Below are 27,815 nucleotides of genomic sequence, written 5' to 3'. Positions count from 1 at the left end.
TTAAATCAAGAACGGTTTATTTATCCTAGAGCTAATACTAAAGGGTTAGGTATCCACGGTTCGTCTATAAACTAACATAAGTTCCTCCCATGTCCAGTGGTAAGCGTGATAGCGTGGTCCAGTCGATAGTGTAGATCAATTCGCACGTTACAAATTCCCTCGCTTCTCCTGGTCAGCTTCGATGGCTTCGAACAGTGCCTTGAAATTACCAGCACCGAATCCCTATTAACGAAAAACAATGATTAAAAATCGATCAAAAGACTTGAGTTTTATTAAACCTACATTATGATTGCGTCTCTGAATAACCTCCAGGAACAGCGTTGGTCGATCCTGCATGTTTTTGGTAAAAATTTGCAACAGATATCCGTTTTCGTCGTAATCGATCAAAATGTTTAACTTCTGCAGGACGTCCATATCCTCAATGATCTTTACGTTACTGATTCGTAGTCGCTCTCGCAGCTGTTCGTAGTACGTGTCCGGCACAGAAAGGAAGTGCATTCCTCTCGCGCGAAGATTTTTAATTGCCAATATAATGTCACTGGTATTCAACGCGATATGTTGAACTCCGGCGCCGCCGTAATAATCCACGTATTCTTCGATTTGCGATTTTTTCTTGCCTTTGGCCGGCTCGTTGATTGGCATTTTGATCGTTTCCTCGTAGTTGGTCATAACAATCGATCGCAGTGCGGAATACTCGGTATGAATCTGACTATCGTCCACGGACCAGAATCGGTGGAACATCAGAACCTTCTCGTACCAGGCAGCTGTCGATTCCATCTGTAAGTCGGGCTGATTCCCGACTACGTGATCGACAAAGTCCAAATTGATTGGCGGCAGCGTTTTCACTAATGCATCATCGTAGAGCGGGGCTTTGTACCCGGGTAGGAACACTCCCCGATAGTTCTTCCGCTCCACAAATGTATGCTGGGTGTCTCCGTACGTTTTGACGGTTGCAAAACGCACCTTTCCGAATTCATCGCTTTCTTCCCAGATATCGCGAACCATGACGGCACCTCGTTCCTTGGCTCGCTTCACAATAATATCCAAGTCTTCGACTTGGAAAGCTACATCCTTCACACCATCACCGTGACGGACCAGGTGAGCTCCCAGCTCGGTATTTTCCGGCTCGTATGCCGAAACGAATACGAACGTGATTTTGTTCTGGCGAACTACGTGCTTAGCGAGCTTGCGGCTACCGGTTTCAAGTCCTTGGTATGCCAGCTCGACGAATCCCATGCGGGTGGTGTAGTAGCTGGCCGCTTGTTTTGCATTGCCCACGTAGAAGGTGAGATGATCGAAGCACAGGAACTTGCCGCCATTCGGTTTCGGGCCCTTGTCGGTGTAGGTTGTCTGTGGGGACGAAGAATAGTTTACACATAGCATTTAATAAACATCGAGATCAATTGAGGTAAGATTTATCGATTTATCTAGATATTTTTCAGCTCTATTATTACAAAAAAACTGTTTTAATCCATCTAGTGGTGCAATTGTTCCTTTCTCATTTACTAAAGCTATGATTTAATAGCTGCTTATGTTCAATATAACATTGTGGAAATATCTATTACATTCAGTGGTGCAAATTTTCAGCTTTCAGCTCAATCAAACCCAACCATGATTCAAATTCAAAGCCTCCCTAATGCTGTTTTCGGTATTAGAATCGAGTCGCTCTAATGTTTACAGTTTCATTAATCATTCACTTTGAAGTTGGCGGGATTTTCATAACCAAACCGTACGCCTTCATTTCAAATTGATGCTTTTTCATTCACTAACTAAAGTTATCATCTTCTCTGTAGAAGCCAGTTTAGGTTAAATGTTGACATATTTTACGTTTTCAAGCATACATGAACAGTAAGAAGTATGTTCAGAGTAGTTTTGCTTGAAAATTCTAGTCAATGTCCCAGTACAGAGTTATTCACTGGGTAAATGAAATCGAAAATGAAAGGAAAATGATTGAGCAGCTCGACTGTTTGAATGAATGATGTAAACGAATAACTGCGAATTGAACATAGTAGGGCATGATTTGAGATTTGTTCTTCCTTCAAGTTCAAAACAACCTGGTGAAAATTTGCAGCTCTGATTACATTCTTACTACACTTGGTAGGTACATATCAGAGCACGACTGCCACGAACCTGATGAGCAACATGTCGACGCTGATACACTTGAAACAAACAAAAAACCTCTCAGACCTGTCAATGGCCCTCGTTCCAGAACGATTCGAAACGATTTTCTTCGGCAGGAATGTGTTTGACAAGTCTTGTGCTCGATTGGAATGACACTTACAGATAAATAAGAAGAATAAGATAGAGATGGCGAGCATTTATCCAGAGGGATTCAGCCTCTTTAGTTTTTACTATCGATCACCACAAGGTTTATTTTGATTCGGTCCTCGTGTCCCTTCCGCCAGATAATTTCAGGTTATCGGCCTAGTAACGTATTCCGCGAGTGTAAAATATGACGGAAGAGGAAAAGCACGAACGTTTTCTGCTCCCGTTTTTTGACGGAACAAATTAGACGGCATGGAAATTTTGCATGTGTTGCTGGAGGAACACGACCTTCTTCAATACGTGGAGGTAGAATCTGCTGATTTGCCGAATTTGCTTGACGTAGAAGGTGATAGCAACGACCAGAAAATGCAAAAAATGGCGATGCGGCAGAAGCGAGCAAAGATGGACAAAAGGTGCAAGTATTGATATTGGTGTCACACATACACAATTTCCAGTTGGAATACATGCAAGAGAAGACGACACCTAATGGGGTTTTTCATTGAAAAACCCCGGGGCGGTGTATTGCACTGGTGTTGCATTTTCTAGCAGTAGAGCAGGCCACTAGACGTATTTCATTCCCACTTCTGCTAGAAAGTGCAAAACCAGTGCAATCTACTGCCCTGGTGTTTTTCAATGAAAAACGACATAAGGCGATTTGGGACGCTTTTTCTAAGTTCATGTAAACAGTACAAGCGAACTGTCAAAAATGGACACTCAGTTCATTTGTGACGTCAGCGTATTCAAGCGGAAGAGCATTGCCAGCCGGACGCACTTCAAATGACAGATGCTATCGCAGCGGTTGGAATCCGGAAGTTTACAGGATCATTTTCTTCGGTTTGACCGCTTGGTGAGAGAGTACCGTGGAACAGGTGCTGTCATCGAAGAGATCGACTTACTCAACGGTTGTGACGGCTTTGCAGACAATGCCCGAAGAAAATTTAAACCTGGAATTTGTCAAGTGTCGTCTTTTGGATGAAGAGATTAAACAGCGCGGCGGTACAGGTGTAGAATTGTTCTCACCAAAACTGGAGGTAGCGGCATTTTCGGGGTCGAAAAACAAAGGCGATAAAAACGAAAAAGAAGAAGCAATTTTGTTGTTTTGGATGTTAGAGAGAAGGACATAAGATGTCTGAATGTCCAAAACTCTAGCATCATAAGAAAAACTTGAAGGGAGATAAGCAGCCATCCAAAGCGAATTTGGCAGACGGCGGAAAAGTTGTATTTGTGACCACAACGGACAGCAAAGATCGTGCGAATCGGAATCCGGTGCAATGGTTCGTCGACTCAGGTTGTTCGAATCATATGGCGAAGGACAAAGAGTTGTTCGATGAGCTCGTGCCCCTGCAGAAACCAGTGGTAATTTCAGTTGCTAAAACCGGTTCGTTGCGTATCAGTTCGGAAGGGTAAGGTTGCAGTCCGTTGTTAATGGTAAGTGCATTCCTCGTTCGGTGAAAAATGTGCTGTATGTTCCAGCGCTACGTTTTAATTTATTTTTTGTGCTGAACGTTGAGGAGAGGAATGCGCGTTGGGTTCGGTAATGACCAAGTCAGCATTTACAACGGGCCCGAAGTTGTTGCGACCGGTGCGCGCCGTGGTAAACTTTACGAACTGGATCTTTTTAAGATTGAATACTGTGGTAGTGCTTCTTTGTTGGCTTGTGGCTTGTGTATTACGAAGGAGCTTGAGTTGTGGCACCGACGTTTCGGTTATTTAAAGTTGAAGCAGCTTGAACAGTTAATCGATAAAATGATGGTTGATTGTTTTCTGCCAGAGACGAAAAGTTCGGATCGGAGTGAGGTGATTTGCGAACCGTGCCATTATCGGTAAACAAACACGAAAGCCTTTTACAGCACGCGTAGGCACGCTTCTTCGTATCATTCATCTATGATTGGAGTCATTTTGTAATGATTTTGCTATGAAGAGGAAGGACGAAATGAATGATTGGTTTATGCGCTACGAGCTAAATTTAGTACGCGTATTTTCTGGTTCGTGTGTGACAACCGAGGAGAATACAAAAACAAAGTTTTCCTCTACTTTTGCTAGAAACAGGGAATCGAGATTCAGTGGACGGTTCCATATACACCAGAGCTCAATGGGATCAGAGAGCTCGTGAGATGCTCGAAGATGCAGGACTGGATAAGTCGTTTTGGGTTCAGGTAGTTCATACCGCAGCGTACCTCATCAACAGGTCACCGACGAGCGCAATTGATCAGAACAAGACACCTTCTGAGCTCTCGGAAAATATCTAAACTTCGAAGTTTCGGATGTAGTGTTTACGTACAAGTTCCACAAGAACGCCGTAGAAAGCTTGATCCGAGGGCATGGAAGCGAATTTTAGTTGGGTATGCAGCGAAAGGATATCTGATATGAAATTCCAAGCAAGAAGCGGTTGTATTTGCTCGTGATGTAGATTTTCTGGAACAATAAGTATTCGTGGAAGAGAATACGAAGCAATAGAAAAGTGTATCGGTGATTCACATCGGAGAAATTGGAAAGGACACCGATGCAGACCAAAGTGATATGAACCGTGATGTGTCTGGTAATTTGGATTATAATGGCTCTGTGGATGATATCAGAAGTGACGATGATGAACAAAACGAAGATTATTTTGCGAGTTGTTCGGATGAAGGACCGGTTACAGAAATGAAGCTGGAGCGATTGAGCATTAGACCAGGAATCGAAGTGTCCCGTCATGGCACAGAGACTATGAAGTTGACTTGTTGGTTTTGCGTTAAACGCGATGTCATATGTTGATTGTTTACCAGAAACAGTTTCGAAACTGCGTGAAAGAGAAGACTGGCCTTTATGGAAGCAAGTCGAACAATGAGACATGGACCTTAGTTAAGATGCCCGAAGGACGGAGCGCCGTCACGTGCAAGTGGGTCTTCAAAATAAAGCAGACCGAAGACTGTGGGGCTCCAAGCTATAAGACACGGTTGGTCGCTAAGGGATTCACCCAGAAGCAAGGTTCGATTACTTAGATACATATTCCCCCGTCGCCAGCATGGACACAATACATACGATGCCTGTGTTGGCAAATCATGAAGGGTGGATTGTTCAGTAGATGGATGTAAAATCCGCTTTTCTAAATGGAAAATTGTCCGAGGAGATTTATATGTGTCAGCCGGAAGGTTTTGACCAGTGCAATGGTCTCGTTTGCCGTTAAAATAAGTTTCTATATTGCCTAAACAGGCGGCAAGGTCATGGAATGAAAGATATCATAAGTTCGTCGTGCACCTGGGGTTTATTAGCAGTCGAAATGATTGTACACACGTGGTTCAGGAGACACTCAAGTCATCTTGGTCATATACGTAAATGATTTACTCATTGCTAGTATATCTGGAATCTGGAAGTGCATTGGATTCATCTGCATCGCGTATTGCGGTACATTAAAGGATCGTTGGATCTTGGACTAACCTACCGAAGATGCGAGGCAGGTCCGCTGCTCGATAGTCGGTCCATATCAGGTGCAGTGTTTAAAATCTATTGTAGTACTGTGAGCTGAACTGCAAAGAAGCAAATCACTGTATCTCTCTCTTCCACTGAGGCTGAGCTGATTGCTCTGTGCGCGGCTACTGGTTATGATCAATGGCTGGTTCAGATTTTGAATGATCTCGGTTTTAAGTCGATGGCTTCCATCATATACCATGAAGATCCGAACCGGTCTATAATGAAAATTGTTGCAAGGACTCCGATAGTCTGAAACATTTAGGTATTAAGCACTTCTTCGTTCGAGAGCTGTTGGAGAGTAACCAGATTAGAGTTGACTATGTTCCTACGTCAATGTAGCTGGCGGATGTGCTAACAAAGAGTCTTCCAGCTCCACCATTCAGAGAGAAGCTTGGATTGACCGATTGCAGTTTGAACGAGAGTGTTATGTATGCAAACCCTACAACGTATACGTCATTGGTCAACCGCACCTTACTTTAACCAAATTGCTCCTATCAAAATACTTTTGAGATTCTTTTTTCATTCCAAACTAACGCAAAGTGAATACACGTTTTTCTATCGATCCCCACAGGGTTTATTTTGATTCGGTCCTCGTGTTCTTTCCACCGGATAATTTCAGAAATTACTGCTTTCACAAAATGCAATATTTTCGTTATTTGCAATAATTATAAATTCTACGGAATTAGTTAAAATTTTGAAACGGGGCTCCAGTATTGAAACGCTAGAAGTATACTACTTCAAAAATGCACACACCCATCTAGAAAACCCATTTCGGCATGCTCTCGGACAGTTTTATCTGGGTACAGTGCGAGGTGCCCAGCACAATCTAGATCGTTTTCGGCGATAAATTTGTCCAGAAACTATGATCGTCTAGCGATATTGTTTGATTGATTGTTTGGTTTATGAAAGAGTGATTTTAAATTATCTGGCAAGGAATTTTCTGCTATGGACATAAATACAAAGCTTTTCACTACAGCAGAAACGATGGACAGTGGTACCGTGACAATAGAGTGAATTTCATTCACAAGGATGCTAATCCACCCATCTGCCCGCAGATCCGCCAAATTGAAATGTATTGGGCAATTATCAAGCGGAAGTTAAAGAAAACTGGAAAGACGACTGAGGATGCTGCATAAGTAGCTCGATGTTGGAACAAAATGCCCCTGAGATTGACAGGCTAGTGTCGGGTTTTCGAAGTGAGGGTGTAGGTCTAATTTCATTTTTTTGTCTTCCTTCTTTTTAAAGACTGCACGTATAGAGGCGAAATTTTCAGTATCGAGGCGCTGCTACAGAATAAATTATATATCTGAAATCTGAATTTTATGTGAAACAAACTTCATTTATTTTATGGTAAAAGATCTTTTAGTTGCTGTAAGTCGCGAACAGTATACAAGAAACTTTATTGACAGAAAGTACTCTCGGAATTAACTTGATCTCAAAAAAAAAATGAAATATGTTTAAGTTTGAGTTTAAAATTAAGGACATTTGAGGTACAATAAAGGACGCTTCCCAAATTCGCCAAAATTAAGGACACGTCCTTTAAAATAAGGACAGTTGGTAACCCTAAGTCATTCTTACATTTAGCCTTTCAAATATAACAGTGAGATTAAACTGAGTTACTTTTTGGTGTTCTTATAGAGTTTTATCAGGAAATTTTCAGTCAGTTAAAGTCTATTAAAAGTCTATTAAATTTAGATGGTTCCATATTTTTCATCGGCTAACTTTTTCTTCACGGTCACTCACCATTATCACCAAATGCTACGTGATTGAATTCGTCACTTGGTATTCGGAACAAATTTCACCTCAGGCTTATCTCCAGCCCCGTTCAGGTAGTACACCTCACAATTCCCTGAATTATTCACAATTAGTCTCTAGCTTTATGAAGCTTCTTCCGCACCACTCACGGATAACACACCGGATTCACTTGGAAAAATATGTGTCCCTCAAGCATTAATTCACACTCCGTCGCGTGTCGCGGCCAGCAACAAACTTGTTCCGTTCGCCGGCACGCGGTTGTCTTTTATAGGATTCGCAACTGCACCCGCACCCGTCCGTACAAACAGGTTGTGTTTCCAACCGAAAACCGGCAAACCAACTTCTGTTCTAACGATGAACGTAGGTACCTACATATCTGCGCCGAGGTGGTTCGATCGGACACCAGCAAGAAATGCCTCTGCTTTCTGCCGCCCGACCGACCGGCCGTCCTCGTTTGCTTGTGGGTGAGCTGTTTTGCATACCTAGGAGGTGCAGGATTATTGATTGGCTGGTGTTGTTGGAAGTAAACAGCGAAGAATTTGTTATTGAACCTAAACGAGTAAACAACGAAAGTTTGTTTTCAAAAGGTGTGAGGTTTTGAAAATCTTTGCAATTTGCAAATGTAATTCGAAAGTTGAATATGTACTGATGTTTGATTGATAATATTCTAGATTTAAAAAGATTATTTATTGCCAAATGTTACGAATATTTTGTATATTTCTGCAATTTACTTAAAGGAATAATCACTAAATGAATGAATTAAGTATAAAAAATCTAACAGTTAAGAGTTGCCTCGATAACTGTTTCACGTTAATGAAGGAAAAGATAGCACAGAGAACGGACAGCTATGTTCCAACAAATAAGCATACAATTTTTGTGTAAACATTTGAACGAGAACCCGTTGATACATTAGCGCAATCATACCAGCATATTCCCAACGAACGGCGCTGAATTTCTGAATAAAGACTCGGCATCTCACTAATATGCCAGTCATTTCACTCGAGCACGAGACTTGTCAAAAGCATTCAAATCGAGTAAAATCTCTTCGAATCCTTCTCGAACGAGGGCCATAGACTGTTCTCGTGTTCGAGTCTTTATACTAAAGATTCAGCATCTTTATACTAGTGGCAAAAATCACAAAGATCGTTAGATTTTACATAACTCTAATGCTGGATATGGATGTCTGTTCTCTGTGATTTTATGAACGAACCATCAAACAGAATGAATGCAAGCATAAATTCCATATCACCTTTTGAATAGGGCTAATAAGATTTGTAAGCAAATTTTTGTTTTGCTGATTTTTCTTAATTTGTCATAATTTCAGCCCATCAGAAAACATTTGAAATTGATTCTACCAAGGGTATAGATGTCGATTCATGTGTAATTTTCATGAAATTCTACTCGGCAGCGGAATAATGAGCAAAATAAGTTTGTTTACAAAAATCTCTTTAGCCCTTTTGCAGAATTAATATTGAATTGCCGTCCGATAGCGTAGCTGAAGCTCAGAGGGCCTAAAATGATTCTGTTTGGCCAGTATCAGTTTGAAATAATTAGAGGAACTAGAATCGATTTGTTCGGTTTTCTGCGGAAATTATTTACCAAATAATTTGTATCGGGTTTGTCATATCGTTTAATTTCTCCGAAATGTTAAACAGCTAATCAGATATATTAGCAATCATAAAGATAAAATGCAGGTCATTAAAGTCTTTCTTTGTAAAAGGTGGTTCTATTTTTGGGATATTTTCAAACAGACAAAACAAAAAAAAAATTTCTGGGCAGACTTATAATTGTTAAAATCGTCTGAAGCAAGCTGCCCAACCGGTCCTGCTTTGAAAAGAGGTTCCAAAAACGATGACACTTCTGTTTTACTGCTGCCTTCGTATCACGTGGTCCAACCAAACCCGAATTTCGTGTGTTAGTTTTGAATAATTAATTGTCATCCTGTTGACATACATATTTGTTTTCTCACCTTACTATGACGTTTATTATGTAGATTTGTTTTTCTCGTCTATCGATTTATTTGCCGTTGTTTACATCCGAAGTGCGCTAGAAGCGGGTATTGAACATCTGGACTGGAGCCAGACAGCAGCCGTTTAAAACTTAATTTGAATACCGGCGAGCCTCCAACAACATGCTGTTTGAATGTGTTGCCTGGAGAGGGTATAGTGAACGAACTTGAATACCGGTAGTAGATTATAAATACCGCATGGTAAGTGCCCTCTACCTCTACCTTGAATGGTTTACTAGAAACTGTTTTCTGCTGGTTTATTAATGCAAGCAAGAATGGAAAATTGTGATATCAATAAAATAAATTTATTTAATATGACACTGTTCGAGCGCAAATCGTGTTTACATTTGCAGTAGTTGCGACGAAATTCTGCAAGTGACTGTGATGCTATGCAAACAGCGAAACCGAACAATTTGAAAAGTCATTACGTTTCAGTACAAGTAAACAATTTGTTTACCACACTTTTTGCGTTTTGTGCACAAAGGTGTTACCCCCATGTTTTCTATATTATTAATTTATTTTATTATATTTCTGAGATTATATTACATTTTTAATTCAATCTATATCGTATTTTGGATGTTAAGCCAAATCGCTATTGTTTATATGATTTAGTTATTTATTATTAGGATAGATTAGGATATTGCCTTTTTGCAGTTGAGTGATTTATGCTGTAGCATTTTTTTTAAGTGGGACAATAAGCTATTTCATAAAACTAACTTACAAACTATAAAGTGAACTAATCGTAGCAATTGATATTTGCATCGATTGTTGGATGATTTTTTTATAATACTATAATGTAGATGGTTGAACCGTTTTGCACAAACCTTCAAATGAACTGCAAAACGCTCCCATAAGTTGCCAGCGAATTTTCCGGAGTTATGGGTTGAAGAGTGAGGTCACACAGTAAATTCTCCAATAAATTAGTACCACCAAGATACACAAATTGTGAAGTACATACGTAAGCGTGCGCAGCCTTTTCCATTAGGGAAGGGGGTGGGGGGGAGGGCACAGTGGTCGGAAATTGAAAAAACTTGGAATAAATTAATGACTCCTCGTGATTACGTTTTAGAAGTATAAAAATGATAAATTCCTTACGGACGAATAGCACGTAGGATCATTCGGGAACAAAATTGAATAATAACCAGCAGAGCAATCATCAAAAAGTAGTTTACCGTTGGAATTGCTTTGAGCATTATTCCAGCCTCGGTGTTTGGCGTTAAAATCACCGATTATGAAGAATTTCGACCGATTTCTTGTAAGTTTTTGTAAGTCTCCTTTCAAGAAATTAATTTGCTCGCCAGTTCACTGAAAAGGCAAATAGGCTGCAGCAATAAAACTGATACCAAGATCAGTTTCAACTTCGATACCCAAACTCTCGATCACCTTGGTGTCAAGAGACGGCGTAATGGAATGTTTGATCCTGCGATTAACCGCTATTGCGATTCCTCCGCCGAATCCAACAATTCGATCAAATCGATGAATAACAAAATTAGAGTTACTCTTCAATTTAATATTTGGTTTTAAAAAAGTTTCGGTCACAACGGCTATATGCACATTATGTATCCTCAAGAAATCGAAAAATTCGTCTTCGCACGTTTTTAATGAACGAGCATACCAATTTAATAAATTTAAATGGTTATTTAAAGTCATTGTTAAACTTTAATCTCATTACAATTTTGTTAGCAAATTCCCACCCCGCTTGAAAAGCTTCAAACATGGAGGTAGTATTTAACATAGCAATCATCATAGGTAACATAGAGTCTTGCAGGCATTTTAATTTTTATTCCGTTACGCTACCTAGATCCATTGGACTAAAGGAAGCGTTGGGTGCAGACGCGTTTGTAGGCGTGATAACGGTAGCCGTTATTTTGGTCTTGTTACCTGCCACTGAAGCATAAGATGCCACACCATTGTAGGATGGTGTGACGGAGGTAGAAGAAGTTGTTAATCTATTTTGAATCGGATTAACACGTTTGGACGTGTTTCCTTGAAGTGTACCTGAAGAAGTAGGTACATTTTTTATTTGTTGTTTTTGTTGTCTAGAACGAGAATTTATAATTTTTTCTCGAACAGGACAACCCCAGAAATTCGATTTATGATTTTCGCTACAATTAGCGCATTTGAAACTTTTTGTGGTTTTGTCACCGGACAAGTATCCTTCGTGTGCGATTTATCACCACAGATCATACATTTGGAATCCAAATGACATTTTTTTGTGCCGTGCCCAAAGCCTCGGCATCTACGACACTGGGTCAGATTTTGAATTCCACCCCCATGTCGTCTATAATGTTCCCACTTTACTCGCACGTGGAACATAAAACGTACTTTTTCAAATACTTTCAAATTATTAACCTCATTACGGTTAAAATGAATTAAATAAAGCTCCTGGATAATTCTAGAGCGTACTGGCGTGTTATCGCCGCTAGTCTTTCTCTTCATAAGAATAACTTGTGAAGGAGAAAAGCCGAGTAAATTTTTCAATTCGTTGGGTATTTCATCCAAACTTTGACCTTGTGGTAGCCCTTTCAAGACAGCCTTGAATGGTCTAGCTGTCTTGAAATCATATGAATAAAATTTATATAACTTCTCCGTAAGATACTGAGTAGTCGTTTGTGGCCAATCAATTCAATAACTTCCCAGGTATTAAGTGGGTCTCGTGTCCCGCTTAGTACCTCTTCCCTGACAACTCATTCTCCACCGTTAGTCACCTAGCAACAGAACTGTTGCACAGTTACAACACCGCAGGACTAGGACAAATTAACAACATCGTTAACAGTAACGGCCGTGTACTTGACCTATGCTTTGTTAGTTTAGACTTAATTAATGACTGTTCCATTTCTGAAGCACCGTCTCCGCTTGTAAAGAAATGCCACCATCATCAACCTTTACATCTTTCGATTCGCGATTGCTCGCCCATAGTCTTTCGAGATATATCTGAGTCTATCTATTATGATTACAAAAATGCAAATTTCCTCGCCATGAACCAATTCTTGAGTAGCATCATTTGGAGCAATGTTGTCGATGGAAGAGATGTCAACGAATCTGCAACCGTCATATCGAACGTTCTACTGTACGCTATAGACCAGTACGTACCCAAAAAGTTAAAAAAAAACTCTCTGCTCCCCTCCCTGGACAAATAGAACACTGCAACGTTTAAAATCTGCCAAAAGATCTGCTTTGAAAAAATTCTCGAAATTTCGCACGCGCCCATTGAAAATTCGTTACATTATTTCTAACGACAGATATAAACGTCTAAACAAACGTCTCTCTCGTATCCACGAACAACGCACTCAAAATCACCTAAAGTCCAATCCAAAGGCCTTTTGGAATTATATAAATAATCAAAGGAAGGAGTCAGGTTTACCATCGGTCATGATCTGTGATGCAAAAGAAGCTTCATCCACCAAAGATATTTGCGATTTATTTCGTAAGCAATTCAGCAGTGTTTTTACATACGATAAACTGAACTCTTCAGAAATATCTACTGCTATTCTAGGTGTTCCATGTGGGCTCCCCATCGGTCAACATCCTCGTATCACTTCTGATGCAGTTATTACTGCATGTAGAAAGCTAAAAAAATCATGCAACGTCGGTCCTGATGGGATCCCAGCGATTGTTCTAAAACAATGTTCTGCACCTTTATCGTGCCTTTTCAACGACTCTCTGCGATCAGGGATTTTTCCTGGCTGTTGGAAGCGATCCTTTGTTTTCCCGGTTTTTAAAAAAGGGTGTAAACGCGACGTGCGCAATTATCACGGAATTGCAGCCTTGTGCGCTACATCCAAACTATTCGAGTCAATCGTCATGGATTTTGTCACTCACAACTGCCGTAACATAATAGCTGAAGAACAACATGGATTTATTCCTAAGCGATCTACCAGTACAAACTTAGTTTCATACACATCATACATAACTCATGCACTCCAACAAAGACATAAAGTTGACGCGATTTATACAGACCTTACTGCAGCTTTCGACAAGATCAACCACCGTATAGCTGTTGGCAAACTCGAACAGCTGGGTTTTAATGGACCTTTTCTTAGTTGGTTACGTTCATACCTCTTTGTCCATCAAATGAGCGTTAAAATTGGAGATACTCTTTCCCTACCATTTGCTGCTACCTCCGGAGTTCCACAGGGCAGCCACCTGGGACCCATAATCTTCCTGTTATACATGAACGATGTCCACCTTTCACTAAAATGTGTCAAGCTTTCCTATGCCGATGACTTCAAGCTATTCACCATCGTAAAATGTCTTGATGATGCAAGACTTCTTCAATGCGATCTAGAAATCTTCGCTAATTGGTGCAGCAACAATCAGATGGTCTTGAATGCATCTAAGTGCTCCGTAATATCCTTTACTCGTAAGCATTCATTAATTATTTTCAATTATGAACTTTATGGCAATAATCTTCGGAGAGATACTTCTGTGAAAGATCTAGGTGTAATTCTTGACTCAAAGTTAACATTTAGAGACCATGTTTCATACGTAACATCAAAAGCTTCCAGAACTCTTGGATTTATCTTTCGTACAGCCAAAAATTTCAGAAATGTGCACTGTTTAAAGTCACTCTATTGCTCTCTAGTACGTTCGATATTAGAATATGCATCAGTGGTCTGGGCACCATTCTATCAAAACAGCATCAGCCGAATCGAGACCGTTCAACGCAAGTTCTTACGATTTGCCTTGCGCCATCTTCCCTGGAATGACCCGATAAATTTGCCCGCATACGAAGACAGATGTAAATTGATCGGTCTAGACCTGCTCAGTTGTCGTCGCAATGTCGCAAAGGCTTTGTTTGTCTCCGATATTATTCAAGGTAATATCGACTGCTCCGCATTACTCCAACAGCTGAACTTCAACATCCATCGTCGTGTTTTGCGATCCCATACTTTTTTCCGCCTTCCTGTTGCTAGAACTAATTATGGTCATAACGAACCCATAGCCTGTATGAGTCGTATGTTTAATCAACTCTCTGATGCCTTCGACTTTAATTTGTCCCGAGCCACCATAAAAAAAAGTTTTTTGAAGTCATATCCACTGTTTAGTTGCTTTCGTTTATAAAATTTTTGTATTATGTTGTAAGTAGTACCACAGATAACAGACGTTTAGGCTCGATTTGAAACGTGTGTAAATACCCGCTACTGAAATTCCGAATAAATCAAACGTCTGAAACACGTTTGGCAGACGTTTGTAGATGGCGCAGTGATCGATACAATGAAGTTAGAGTGCAGCTGTCAAACACGTGTAGCAAACGGTTGCGCAGATGGCAATAGTGAAACACGGATTTCCAACGTTTGATATACGAAGGTTTACACAGGTTTTTGAAGAAATTTTGTTCCAGCCTAAACGTCTGTTATCTGTGGTAGTACTTAAGCAAGTTTTACTTTTAGAGTTTGTGTTAGACATAGTTAATAGGTACTGAACTTACTTGTATGTTCTATCATTGTATATTATTTATATCCTGTGTATTATATAGTAATTAGCTTTTTTGTCATTAGGGTTAGCATATTTCCTGTTGACAATGAAAAGATGAGAAGGTTTTATGCCTACTGGAGAAGAGGCGAAAATGAGCTTCACTCCAGCGGGCTTTTCCCTGCTCCACAAATAAACAAATAAATTCCTCCGTTGTAACTCGATATTCTCCTCTTCGGCCAATCTGAAAAGAGACTTTCACGTCCGGAAGGAACGTTGAAAGCTCAGTTCGAAGGGCTTTGAAATCGGATATGATCACTGTTAAAGGCGGAGGTGATTGCGTTTTCTTCTCATTGGCATTATGCACAAAGCGAGGAAATTTAGAAATTTCATCAGCTTCACATTCGGATAAAACACCGAAAGAGTTGCTGCAGTGAATTGAATTTTCGGGTGGAGAAGATACCCTTTTGGCACACGGCCTTTCTGGGTGGACCCAGGCATGTTGGAAGAATTAAATATTTCTTTAGACTGAATTGTTCTTGAAAAATGTTTTAGTCCTGAAAAAGACTGATTGAGTCGAAAAAGTAGGTAGTCTTGAGAAAGACTAATTGTCGAAAAAATATAGGTAGTCTTGAGAAAGACTGATCGAGCGAAAATATAGGTAGCCTTGAGAAAGACTGTTGCTGTTGAAAAACTCTAGGTAAAACAGGAACAAGATTTATGACCGGTTCGAACGAAGGTTCAAGCCGGAATGACCGAAATGTGCTAATGGAACCTTCATTGTACAATCGTTCGTCTAACTTCGCTAGAGCTTCCCTCTTGTGTTGGTTACTCTACTGTTCCACTCCACAGCCTGGGCATTGAAGTCACCACCAATAGGGTAGACGAGCCCTAATTCATCTCATTAGTCAGGATGTCGCACTATTTCGTTGATAACTCGACTTAGAGTGACAGCATTGCGCTTAAATAGCTATCATCATCTTCGCTTTGTTTCTAAGAAGCAGTACAGTTAAAATTTTTGCCTGGAAAATGCGAAATGCTCGCGTTTGAGCGAAGCGAAAAGTCGAGTGCAACGTACCCTTATTCATCCTACCATTTGAGCTAATGCGTTGAATAGAGATAGCAGATACTGCTCTAACTAATGTGTTCAAATGGGTGGGATGAATAGAGGAGCTAAGATGAATTAGGGAGCCGTAACCCTATCTACCGGCCCAATTAGCTCCCAGTTTTGTCACAATACACATGAGCCATTTACCTCCCCGTTTCGTCGTGATCCCCTCGTTGTAGTGCTTGACGGTGGATCTAGCCTCTACAACGATCCAACCGGTGGGTGCCGAGGTATATCGCCAATTTCACTACAAGGAAATAATCTCCGAAGAAAAACTTGCCAAAGAAGCTTGGAATTCCATTTAAAAGATCAGGCACGCGTTTGTCGAATGTATTAAATATACCAATTTCAATAAAATATTTGGGAGGGGGGACGCTGATTGTCCCCAAACATTCCCCAGCTACTGCTCCACTGATCTCTTTCATGCTTCTGATTCAACGGTATTCTTCGGCACATCCATGAAAGCTGAGATTCGTGGAATCCCGAATCACATACGTCTCCAAGTGGTGCCGAACATTTTTTCTAATGGCTTCGATATATTCAATCGTAACCTTAGCGCCTCATTCAAACTCATTGATCTTGCTTTAGTTTACGTCGAAGAACTTGAAATAACAGAAAGACCAATCTGCTTCAATACATTTTTCAATATCTCTCGCTACAGGACGCTAGAAAGTTGGCAGACATTGTGCATGTGCAGCAATGGAGAGTTGGGACGGTGGATACATTCTATTATACAGAAAGTATCAATGAAACCTTGGCTTAGAGGAATGGATGCAGGTCGGGATTTCATTCGATTCATGTCCAATCACTACAAGTTGCGCATCTTCGACATATTGGACTCGTCAATAGTAAGTAGTATATGTGTTTATGGTGACGGTTATCACGATATCGAACATATTATCTGGGCATTCGCCGAGTATTGTTCCGCCATATCTCAGCTGATAGATTCTCTTCTGGTTCGAGGAAGATCACTCAATGTTCCGGTTCGGGATTTACTGGAAAGCCATGATCATAAGCAAGATCATGTCCCTCGTATACACCTTCATAAAAAGTATCAATGTACAGATTTGGCTCTCCTTTTTGATTTTGGTTCCCTCATTCTCAGAAGTTCCCTCTTCCACCTCCACTTACAGTTTCGATGGTTTGATGCGACTTCAAGGCTACACAACACATCTCTGTCGTATAGGTCAATAAGCACGGGACCTACAGCATGAGCATCACACGCGCAACTCGGTGTATTGCCGATCCGCATCAGAGCAGTGCTACGAAATCTTCTGGAGGCATCCTCTGCTGGTCCGAGGAGGACGATAAAGACCGCTCCACCGTCACAGTGGTTCGTCTCCAACAAAAAAGACCGCTTCACTGATAAATTACGGACCAGTAAAGGGAGTAATTCAAACGGCATGAGAAAATTCGGACATTCAATTAGACAAAAAAGATTCCAACTCATTTACAATTTCCTTAGCTGAGCTTTTTATTTCGGTAGAACAGTTTTAAATTATTGTTTCACTATCATAAAAAATATATATATCAACAATTGTTTCCATCATGGTACAACGTAGACAAACATAATAAATTAGACCACATCTTTGCCTTAATCATAATCAAATGGGTTATTTTGGTATATTACTTTTAACATTTCCCGCTAATGGGCTTAGTAGTAAATCTAAGAAGTTTCATGGGAACGAAACTAATTAAAATAGATTGATTTTGAAGGGATCGTGAAATGAAGCAAATTCGTTTTTTTTTTTTCGCGGGACAAAGGAGTGGTAAATGACTGATAGCGCGTATAAATTCTAATCCATTCTTTTCTTCATATTAATGGCTTTTTAGAAGAAGACACAATCAGAAATAGTTTCGATTTCTATCATATTGTTATAGTTTTTCGTCCGCCTCGACAGGTGGGGTGCAATCGATTGATATTTTATCCCGCTACGAATCTACGCCCGTAGTGTAGACGACTAATAAAAATTTGATATATTGTCTCGTGTATTATAGTTTTTTTTTTGTAAACTATTCCGTGTAGATTGACATGTCGTATTTCTTCACTTTCATAGAGAGAACTATATTTCTGAATTTCTGTTTGCTCTTACCAAAATGACTAAAAGTTCACTCATCGGCTGGTGATTGGTAATTTTTCTTGCGGAACGCAGCCAACTTCATCCGTTCCATCTGAAGTGCTTGCTCCAGCTCCAGCACTTTGACCTGGATCTCCATCTCCTTGGTCTTGGCTTGATGAACGGTCAGCGAGCCAAGGTCCAGATCCTGTGAGTCCTCCAACCGCTGGCTGCAATCTTTGGCAGTGGCTACCACGATACCGGTAGCTTGAGTGACACCCTTGGAGGCGGTTCCCAAAGCGGCCAGGTTCGTGCTTCCACGGGGTGCTTTTACTCGACTTGCCACCACCAGCTGAGCAGTGCATGCTGCAATCTCCTGGGCGGCCACTATCAGATCCAACTGGTGGCGGGCCCCACCGGCGACGGTTTTGTTGGCTGCCGTTCTGGAATTGAAAGGAATTGACGAATAGAATCTTCTTCTGAGGCATCCCTACTCTATTACTTACACCAAAAAGTTAGCTCCTTGGGCTACGCTTTTAGCGGCAGAGATCAGTCCCTCCGTCCACTGGTGGTTGCGTTTGTAGAACTCTTTCGCCGAGGCGGATCCTTTTCCAAGGGAGACGATTTCCGACTGCAGCAGACGTGATTTCTGGACCAAGATGCGAATGGCATGCATCAAAGTGGTACACGCGTCCAGAATTTTTTCGTTGACCTCTAACTTGATGCCAGAATCCGAGGCGCGTGATTTCGAGAGCATTTCCTGTGGGATTAAATTTATTTTTGAGAACACATTTCTGTAATTGGATCGAAAGGTAGGAAAGAGCGCCCGATCTACAGGGTGGTCGTAGAGAAAGAATGAAATAAGAGATAAAATTGTAATTTTGTACAGTTTATATCGAAACACACGCGATTTGTACTTGTATTTTTCGAATAAGAAATTTGTGATGAAGTTTTGTACATATAGTAAGCACAGGGTGTATAAATAAAATCAATTCAAACCTCCAAAAGGTTGTTTGGTAGAATTATCGACGTTCCGTTCTGTAAATGTCACCGTTGATGGTACGTTTTGCGAGGAAGATTTTGCTTTCCTACCACAGGTGCAGATTTCCTACCGAATAAGGTATTTCGGATATTTCTTCTTTTTAAAACGATTATTCACTTTCAAGTCATAATTTCCGGAGTATTTATGCACGTATGTTTCTGGACGTAGCTTGAAGAAACATCTTTTTGGAAAAATCACGCCTAGAAATCTTGGGATTTATGGTGAATTTCCTTTAAGGAAGAACTACCTCTATAGGCCAAAATTTGATTACGAGAAAATGAGTACCACCGAAATTGGCAAATGTGATCCTGGTCGCTATTCCATTGTGGACTCATAAAATCTAACAGAGAGGGTGTTTTCCTTCCAAAAAACCATCAATATACAAACTTAACTGCTTCTTTTTTCTATCATTCTCAGAAGTGCCCTCTTCCGCCTGTATCATACACCCACGAAGGTTTGATGCGACTCCAAGGCGACACCAAACATCTCTGTCGAATGAGCCAACCAACACGGGACCTACGTACAAACCACATGCGAAACTCGAAGTATTTCGTATCCGCATCTGAGCCGTACTACGAAATCGTCTGGAGGAACCCCTGCCGACTCGAGGAGGAACACCCGGCGTCCCAGTACATAATTCTTCCTGATGAAGGCCACCCGAGTCTGCAACCTATGCCGTTGATCTCCCGATGCCTGAAACTGAAAATTAATAACTTTCTTCCCTGCCATCTTTATCCCCTGACTCTTATACCCAGAAGTATTACTTTGGACTGAGCAAACGAATTTCTTTGTTTAATTTTTATTTGACTAACCAGGAAGCTAATCCACAGGGCATTTAATGTGCGTGGGATATACGCATGGTATTGTTTGAGTGAGTTGATGACTGTATGTCTGATCATGTATGAGGGTTGAGAATTGACAGCAGAGATGTCATATGCGAAGACATGTCTTCATTTTGAAGACATTTGGAAGTGTGTGAAGACAGGTTTTTCATTTTGAAGACACATTTTTCCGGATGTCTGACTGATTTCTGGCAGAATTCTGACTCAAAATCAAAAACCGATTCAGAATCCTGGTCGGTGAAGACAAATGAAGACATTTTTTATGAAATGTGAAGACATTTGAAAAAATATACCTGCTATCCCTGTGACAGTTCCCGAGAAGAATCGTAAGCCAGTTACCAATTTGCGACAGGTATATCGGCATGAAGAACATATCTTTTATTGTCATATTCATTGACTCAGTCGCAATACCAGTCAGCGACCAGGGCAGTCGTTCCGGCTCTGCGTTCGGAGGCTGTGAGGAAGTCTTCCGAACTCCCTGATCAACCGAGTGTGTTGCTTTAAATGATAATCCGCTCCCTGAAACTTTTTGGTTCATAGCACACCGTCGCATACAGCACATAATATCCTGTCTGTCTACTACCAGAACGTTCGCGGTATGAGAACTAAAACGCAAACCTGGTTACGTGATGATATATTAAGGTATATTTGGGACAATTAGTCTACTTGGGCTTTTGAACTGGAAATCGAATTCTCTGCGGAGAAAACTGAGCTAGTTGTATTTTCTAGGAAGCGTGAACCAGCACAATTACTGATTATCAAACTCAATTCTCCGACCCGTCTGTACTTTGACTATGTGGCGCAGTATAATAATCCTTCTTACAGTCCCAACCGTGCTCATTTTTTAAATAAAATATTTTTTTTCTTTTTTGCATTTTAACGACATTCAATTAGCTAGAGATTCTTTTGTCGACACATCCATGAAAGACGAGATTGGTGGAATTCCGGACCTTATACGCCCGCAAATGGTTCCAAACATGTTTTATAATAAGTTTCAGGAAGTTGACTGCTCAAGGATGTTTTATACTGACGGATCAAACCTTGGAGTGTCCACTGGCTTTGGTATTTTCAGTGATCCTGCTTCAGTATACCCTTGGAGTCATTGACACATTATCCGCAGACCACTATTTCATCGTATCGGATAGCTTCAGTTGCATTGGCGCTATTCGCTCAATGAAACATGGAAAGCACTCCTCGTATTTTTAGGGAAATACGGGAGATACTGAGTGCTTTATATTCTTTCACACTTACCTTGGTATCATTACTCCATTGCAGGTAATGAGAATTCGGACTCTTTAGCTAAGGTAGGTGCTTTAGAAGGTAACATTTATCAAAGATCAATCTGATTGAACCAGGTACCAAGAACCAGAATTACTCATCAGAGCACCCTCGAAAGTTGGCAAACTTCATGGAGCAATGGGAAACTAGAACGGTTACATCTGGCGATTCCGCATTGGGTGTGACGTCCGGTTCGCTGGCGTTTCGACGACTCATACTCGGTGCTCTGTTCCAGTCTACTCGACTAGTCCTCGGCGGTAGATTTAGCTTATTCCTGCGGAGAGTTCCCTGGCGGTGATTGCTCTCCCGAAACCGTTGCTCGATGTCCATTCCGCTGTAAGACGGTCATGATCTACATCACATCTCTGTTTACTGTTTTCCACGTCTTTACGTCGCTTGCCATTCTGTAGGCTACATTATCCGGGTTAACGTCCGGTCCTCCCGGTTTAAGTAGCTCCCTGCACGTCACTTCAATCCTCGGACATTCAAAGACTCTCCTCGGACATTCAAAATCTTGAAACCTCGGACATTCAAAGACGCTCCGGTGTCTCCTCGACGTTCTCACACTCCAGGCACGTTGCGTACCCACACCGATGAAGATACTCCTTAAGCAGCTGTGGCTCGGTAGGAGCTGTTTCAGGTGGAAGGTCATCTCTCCGTGCTTCCTATTGACCCACGTCGACAGGTTTGGATGAGCCGTTAGGTCCACTTTCCTTTCTCCGTATTGTCCCATTCCTGCTGCAACGTCACCATCGAATCGATTCTCATAATCTTCCTCACATTTCTGACGTTTCATTGATTGTAGAACTTGATATCCTCCGTCAGGGTGATGCAGATGGGGATCATCTCGGCGATAAGGCATACTGCCTCCGGTACGCAATCGCAACTCGAACGACCACCAGCCGGAGCGTCCTGTTCAGCTTTTCGCGGTTCCATTTGGTTTTTAGCGCCGCACTCCAAGCAGGAGCCCCATATTGCAGTATCGATGACGAAACACTAGATAATACACCGACATTTCGCAGGTGTAATCAACGTGGTTGTTAAAGCTCAATCAGTCGTCGATTATCACTCCCAATTGCTTCAGTGCACGCTTCGATGCAACCACATGCCCTTCGATGGTGATCTGTATCCGCTGAACCGCTTTGTAGTTGCTGTCCAACAACAAATCCACAAATCCGTCTTGTGGCGAGATATTTGCAGCTTTACCCGTTCATCCAGCTCTTGATCGCATCTATTGTCTCCGTCACCGACACCTCCATTTCTTCAAGTGTCTCACTCATCACAGTTAGTGACACGTCGTCCACGAAACTCACGATTTTCACTTTCCTGGGCAGCCACAATATCAAGACCCCATCGTACATCCCATTCCAAAGAATGGAGCCCTGAGGAACGCCCGCTGCGACTCGCATTGCCTTCTGCCCTTTGTTCGTCTGGTATAGCAGTACTCTACTCTGGAAAGAGCTCTTCAGGATCTGGCTCATTCTTTTATGCCACGCAGCGGCATTGGTCTATACGAGGCTAGATGGCCCGGTGACTTCCCTGACTTTGGCAGCAACATCAGTTTCTGTACCTTCCTCATTTCGGAGAAATTACCATCGTCTAAAGACTTCATCAGTAGCATCCTGAACATGTCCGGATATGCCAGGATCGCAGCTTTCAGCGCCACGGTTGGTATGGTCGGGTTGGATTTTAGTCATATCGACGCTTCTTTGAGCTTGTCGTTAGTCGCTTGCCACTCGGCTGTATTACCTCCTTCTTCTTCGCCGTACGGTATCGGTGACCAGGTAGTTGAATCGTGATTCGGGAAGAGACCCTCAACGATTATCTTTAGCTAACCCGGGAATATTTTAGCTGGTGTCGACGGGCCCTCATCTTCGTCATGACGACTCAGTACGCGTCCCCCAGGGATTGCCGTCTGTTTCTCAGCACAGCTACTGATGACAATTGGCTTGCTAAGCTTGATCTCCCATTTTAAAGAGTCCCTACCTTCTCGAAACGTAGCTTGCGCTCCTCTCTCACTCTTCGATCTTGCGCTCTGAGCCCGCCTTCTGGCTCTAAGACAAGCAGCGTGTAGCGTACTGAGCTACTCATTTTACCAGTAAGCTGCACGCCGTCTACTGCATGGCCCTAGTTTTCGTGACAAGCCGTCACAATCCTTATTGTTAGATGAGCCGTTAACCCCCAAACCCCTCCCCATCCTGGCTACGCCACTGCATTAAGCAGAGTCTTCCGGACCTATTACCTGTATCGTATTGAACGGGAGTTCATCTAGCTTGACCCCATCATCGCAGAAGATACTAATTTTGGACGCCATTTTGCGAGTGATTACCACTGCTAACGGTACACAGAGGATCCGAGTTGACGAACTCCTTTCGGATCGCTTTGCGCATGTGCCCTTTAATATGAATGAATTGAAATGAAACAATCTTTCTGCATCGTCAAAGTGCCACATGGTAGCCGCTCGGGAGCTCGAAACAATCGTGCTACCTTGTTCTCTCAATCATGTCACCTACTGACCCACCCACTACAAGGCCCACTTAGTGGTTTCCATCAGAAACCGATTGGATCGTTCAACTTCCGCAGGCTCATGACGTGCGATTTCCGCTATACTCAGCCTTTCTGTCGAGAAAAATTACTCCGAAATGTTGTGTAGCTTATGATCGACATCTCGTAGATATGGAAACTATGAGCTATACTCACAGACTTGTCCTGACTGGATCTGCAAACCTTCCACCCTAATTTTGACTTTGCTGCAATCGGTTTTCACGGTTGGCCGTCGCGATGATAATGCTCACACACGTCGACACTCAAAGTACTCGACGCGTCGAGTACTTTAAGTGTCGACGTGTGTGAGCATTATCGTACCCGATGAGAATACGGACTAGGTACCGCTTGATTGTTAACCTTGATCAGTTGACCCTTCAGATGTGGAAACGGATTTGCCGTGTTTTACAGTGATTGTCCTTGTAAGTCCAGCTTGTCTACAGTGTGCACGTCCAACAATGGATGTCTAGCTACGTCCACATGACCTTCAATCTCCAGCTTCTGTTCTCTTCACATTCGCTGTCTACCGAAAACAGAAAATGCCCCTAGCATCTGAAAACCAGAACGTCACTTCTTTCAGGCGCTTCCCATTACTCACCTCTCACGTATAAGATAGTAAGGAAAAACATTCCACCCCAAAGACGTGCAATATGTACAGGGGCCAGAAGGGCACTTGTTTATAATGGCATTGTGCAAAAATAGTCGATAAATAAATGAGACTCCAAACCGCCCAAACTCAAAACCAACAACTCGTACACCTCGCAACAGCGCGAATTTGTCAAAAGCTCACCACTGTAGACCTGGGCATAACGATGTAACAATTGAACTGGATAATGCAACTATCCACATCGAAGAGGGCTCGCCCCATTAGTCCGAATCTACTGCCACCGATCGTGGGCGGAATCTTTACCTCAATTTGGGCCGCCGCTTCCTCGATCGCCTTGTCCATACTGCTCAGCTCGTTCTCCACCAGATCGCCCAGATTCTCGGTGCCGTCGGTTTGCTTGCTCAACTCGCCAATCAGTTCAGTCACCTTCTGCAGCTTGCCCCGAAGGTCGGCAATCTTCGAACCTACCGAGTCCGATTCGCTGGTTTTGTGCAGCGACTGGAACAGACCGGCAATGGAACCAGCTAGCTCTTTGATCTCCTCTGCTATGCCTGTTAAGCGAGAATTTTAAATTTGATACAGCGATTAGCAAATGTTTGTACCTAACTGAATGCAACAAAACATTTAAAGTTGGTTGAAAATACTCACACATTCGAAAGTGAAACGAAAATAGTGCATGCATTTAAATATAACACTCAAAAATTAAGTAAGGTGAATTCAGTGCTTATCATCTACAATACTCACGTTCACCACATTCGATATTTGCGGACCGGTTGCAGATAGACATCCCCTGAACGTGGGCAGATGCCAGCAGGTGCGCTCCGATGATGACCTTTCTCGCCAACGATTCCACATTGGTGGAATTGTCCTTGCGGTAGTTTTCGTGCACAATCGCCAGTTTCGATAGCACCTCCTGTAGCTCCTCGGCGATCATCAGGAAGTACGTGGGAGTTCCCCCAGCTCCGGGCATTTCGTTTTCACTGATCGCTCGCAGGGCCAACTTCTCCGAAGATTTGATGCAAGCCTCCAGCAAAGTACGAAGTGCCGTTTCGCCGCATATTTTCGAATCCACCAGTGCGTTTTCCAGATTTCGCACGGTGTCCACTGCCGCTTGATACTTCTGATCCATTTCGTCCTGTTGATGGAGTAAATCTTGCAGGTCGGACTCGATTGTACCCTTCTCGGTCAGCAATCGGTCCATATTTGCATCGAGAGACTTTCGAAAGAAATGCAAAATTAGCTTTGATTAGTGTTTTGATGATAAAAGAAAAATTTGACACAGAGATGAATCCGTTTACCAGGTTCTAGCGATACACAATTTTCGATGGAGCATTCTAACATTCACTGACTTAGGGGCAACGATGGTACCAGCACAAATGACCTACAGTTATTGACTCATGATTTTAGATGCAAATATGAAGGTTTGTTAACACAGCCAACCAATGAACCCAACATGAAACTCGATCGTCTTACCTGATACTTTTCCTCAATTTCCGTACACTTGCTTCTCAGTTCTTCCAGTTCGTGATCCTTCTGCTCGATGACGTTCTTCAAATCCTTCTCCAGCGACTCAAAGTCCAACGTTCGCTGGCTGGATTCGGTCTGTAGGACAGCCATCTGCTGAACTAAGGTTTCTTTGTCGGCCAATAGATCCTCCCTCTCAACGTTCAAAGCGGACACCTTTTCCGACATTTCATTCCGTAGAAATTCCAATTTCTGCAGGTTTTCTACATGAGTTTGGTTAAACTCCTGCTCCTGCGCTGCTTTGGCAACTTCTAGTTCGGAATGTTGTTTTTGCAGCGATTCGTAGTCTCGCTGGAGTTGGTCCAGTTGGTTTGACAGTTCTATTAAAAAGGTAGAATGTGAATTGGAAACCACATGGACGGCTTGAAAACCAACAGAAACAAAAGTGAATATATCATCTCTACCTTGAGCCTGTTGCGCTTTTTGGCTAACGCTCTGCTGTAGTGTAGCTTCCTCCCGCGAATGCACCGCCGTTTCGATCTGCAGCGCCTCCATTTTGCACAGTACTTCGTCATACTGTCTGGAAAGCTGTTCTCGTTCTTGCTGCACCTCGCCAAGACTGCTCTCCAGGGCACCCTTTTCCGCCTGAAGCGATTCCTTGTCGCTTTGGAATGAAACCAGTTCCGCTCCGACCCGTTCCAGATCGATCTTCAGCTCGGCAATTTCCGCCTGCCGGTGCGCTTCCATCTCCTGGTACTTGCTCTGGAGAGCTTCGTACTTTTCGGTAATTTCACGCAGTTCCTCTGCGACGGCTTCTTGCTCTCGCTTGGCTTCGGAGGAGCTCTGCTGTAGCTGTACCTCGACGAGGGACTGTTTCTGCTGCAGTTCGTCCAGCTGAATTCGGATTTCCTCCTTGGCTAGGGTGGCGTCCGATGCGGCCTTGCTGGTGGTGGCCAGCTGTCTGCTGATTTCGCCGTGCTGTTTGACATCGAGGAATAAATGGAAATGTGTTAGGACGTTTAATTATTATTAGAATCGTACATAGTCCACCTGTTCGGGTGGCACAGTTATCACATCGCCTTCATCAACATCCAGGCAAATGGTGGTAAATTTAGAACACAGGTAATTTAGGCACGATAAAACACGAGAATTTCTAATCGAATTCAAAATGTTAGTAAAACTCAAATTTATTGTATATCTTGGCTCCATTTTGACTAGCCAAAGACTACTGCGTTTTAAATGCAAACATTCGTTGATGATGTTGGTGAAAAACAGTGGAAAAATATATGTGAAAAATATGGAACATACATGCTTGCATACTTGTCCTATTAACATATAGGTCGAATCGCTTTCGAACGAATATTGCATTCGTCGTAAACAAGAATAAGGGTGAATGCCCCAACCGGATTTTTAAAATATAAACAAAAACAAGAAATTATAGTTGTTTCTCCCGTTGAAACTCCAGTCGGAACCACAGGTACAAGTCACATGGAAATATTGAAATTTTCACAGTGTCATTGAATTAACAAAGTTTTATTTAGATAAAATATATCAAAAAAGTTGTAGGTATTTGTTATTTATTGAGTTTTATTTATTTAAACTTTTTTGTTCTAATTTGGTTTATAATAATTAGAACAATGGTCAAAAAGTGCCAAAAATGGCTATTTTAAAGTTAGTTTAGAGTTTAGATGCTATTTTAGAGTTAGATGAAAACACTCATTATTTAACATGAAAACATGAATTTCAATGGAACCACAGAGAACAGACATATAAGCTGGAACAAAGTTTTCCAAAAAGCCTGTGCAAACATTTAAATGGAAATACGTTGAAAATCACCATCGCCTACAGGTTCGCATGCGTGAATCACGATTGTATTTAAGTTTGCACGCAAGACCCCTATACCATTTGCTGGTTTGCGTTAGCATACTGACAAGTTGCTACTTGCTGGTGGCATTTCAAAAGGACAGTTTTATTTCTTCA

General features: G+C 41.9%; 2 protein-coding genes across 9 annotated transcripts in view; both read right to left on the bottom strand.

The window, feature by feature from the left end:
• LOC131690620 (4-hydroxyphenylpyruvate dioxygenase) lies at nucleotides 1–7,716 on the bottom strand. Its single transcript, XM_058976537.1, has 3 exons — nucleotides 7,459–7,716; nucleotides 283–1,350; nucleotides 1–222 (listed from the first exon to the last, which is right to left on the bottom strand). Exons 1-3 carry the CDS (start codon nucleotides 7,459–7,461, stop codon nucleotides 148–150), a joined length of 1,146 nt encoding a protein of 381 aa, XP_058832520.1. The 5' UTR covers nucleotides 7,462–7,716; the 3' UTR covers nucleotides 1–147.
• Nucleotides 7,717–17,446: 9,730 nt separating this feature from the next.
• Nucleotides 17,447–27,815, bottom strand: part of LOC131693876 (huntingtin-interacting protein 1) — a 98,135-nt gene continuing 87,766 nt past the window's right edge. For 5 of the 8 annotated variants that reach the window (XM_058982129.1, XM_058982128.1, XM_058982127.1 and 2 more), the window contains 6 exons: nucleotides 26,300–26,813; nucleotides 25,845–26,215; nucleotides 25,116–25,587; nucleotides 24,675–24,922; nucleotides 18,565–18,818; nucleotides 17,447–18,501 (listed from right to left, as the gene is read on the bottom strand). In XM_058982129.1, coding sequence (XP_058838112.1) covers nucleotides 18,111–18,501; nucleotides 18,565–18,818; nucleotides 24,675–24,922; nucleotides 25,116–25,587; nucleotides 25,845–26,215; nucleotides 26,300–26,813 — 2,250 coding nt within the window. In that variant the 3' untranslated portion in view covers nucleotides 17,447–18,110. The remainder of the gene's footprint in view (nucleotides 18,502–18,564; nucleotides 18,819–24,674; nucleotides 24,923–25,115; nucleotides 25,588–25,844; nucleotides 26,216–26,299; nucleotides 26,814–27,815) is intronic. The other 3 variants (XM_058982131.1, XM_058982133.1, XM_058982135.1) reach the window with 3 other exon arrangements.

This window comes from Topomyia yanbarensis, chromosome 3 (assembly GCF_030247195.1).
Source record: "Topomyia yanbarensis strain Yona2022 chromosome 3, ASM3024719v1, whole genome shotgun sequence".
Lineage (NCBI taxonomy): Eukaryota > Metazoa > Arthropoda > Insecta > Diptera > Culicidae > Topomyia > Topomyia yanbarensis.
This window is presented reverse-complemented; position numbering and strand designations above follow the sequence as displayed.

Coding starts and splice junctions, on each gene's coding strand:
- LOC131690620 (XM_058976537.1), bottom strand. Junction 223..282: donor TTCAGAGACGCAATCATAAT/GTAGGTTTAATA, acceptor TTTCGTTAATAG/GGATTCGGTGCTGGTAATTT.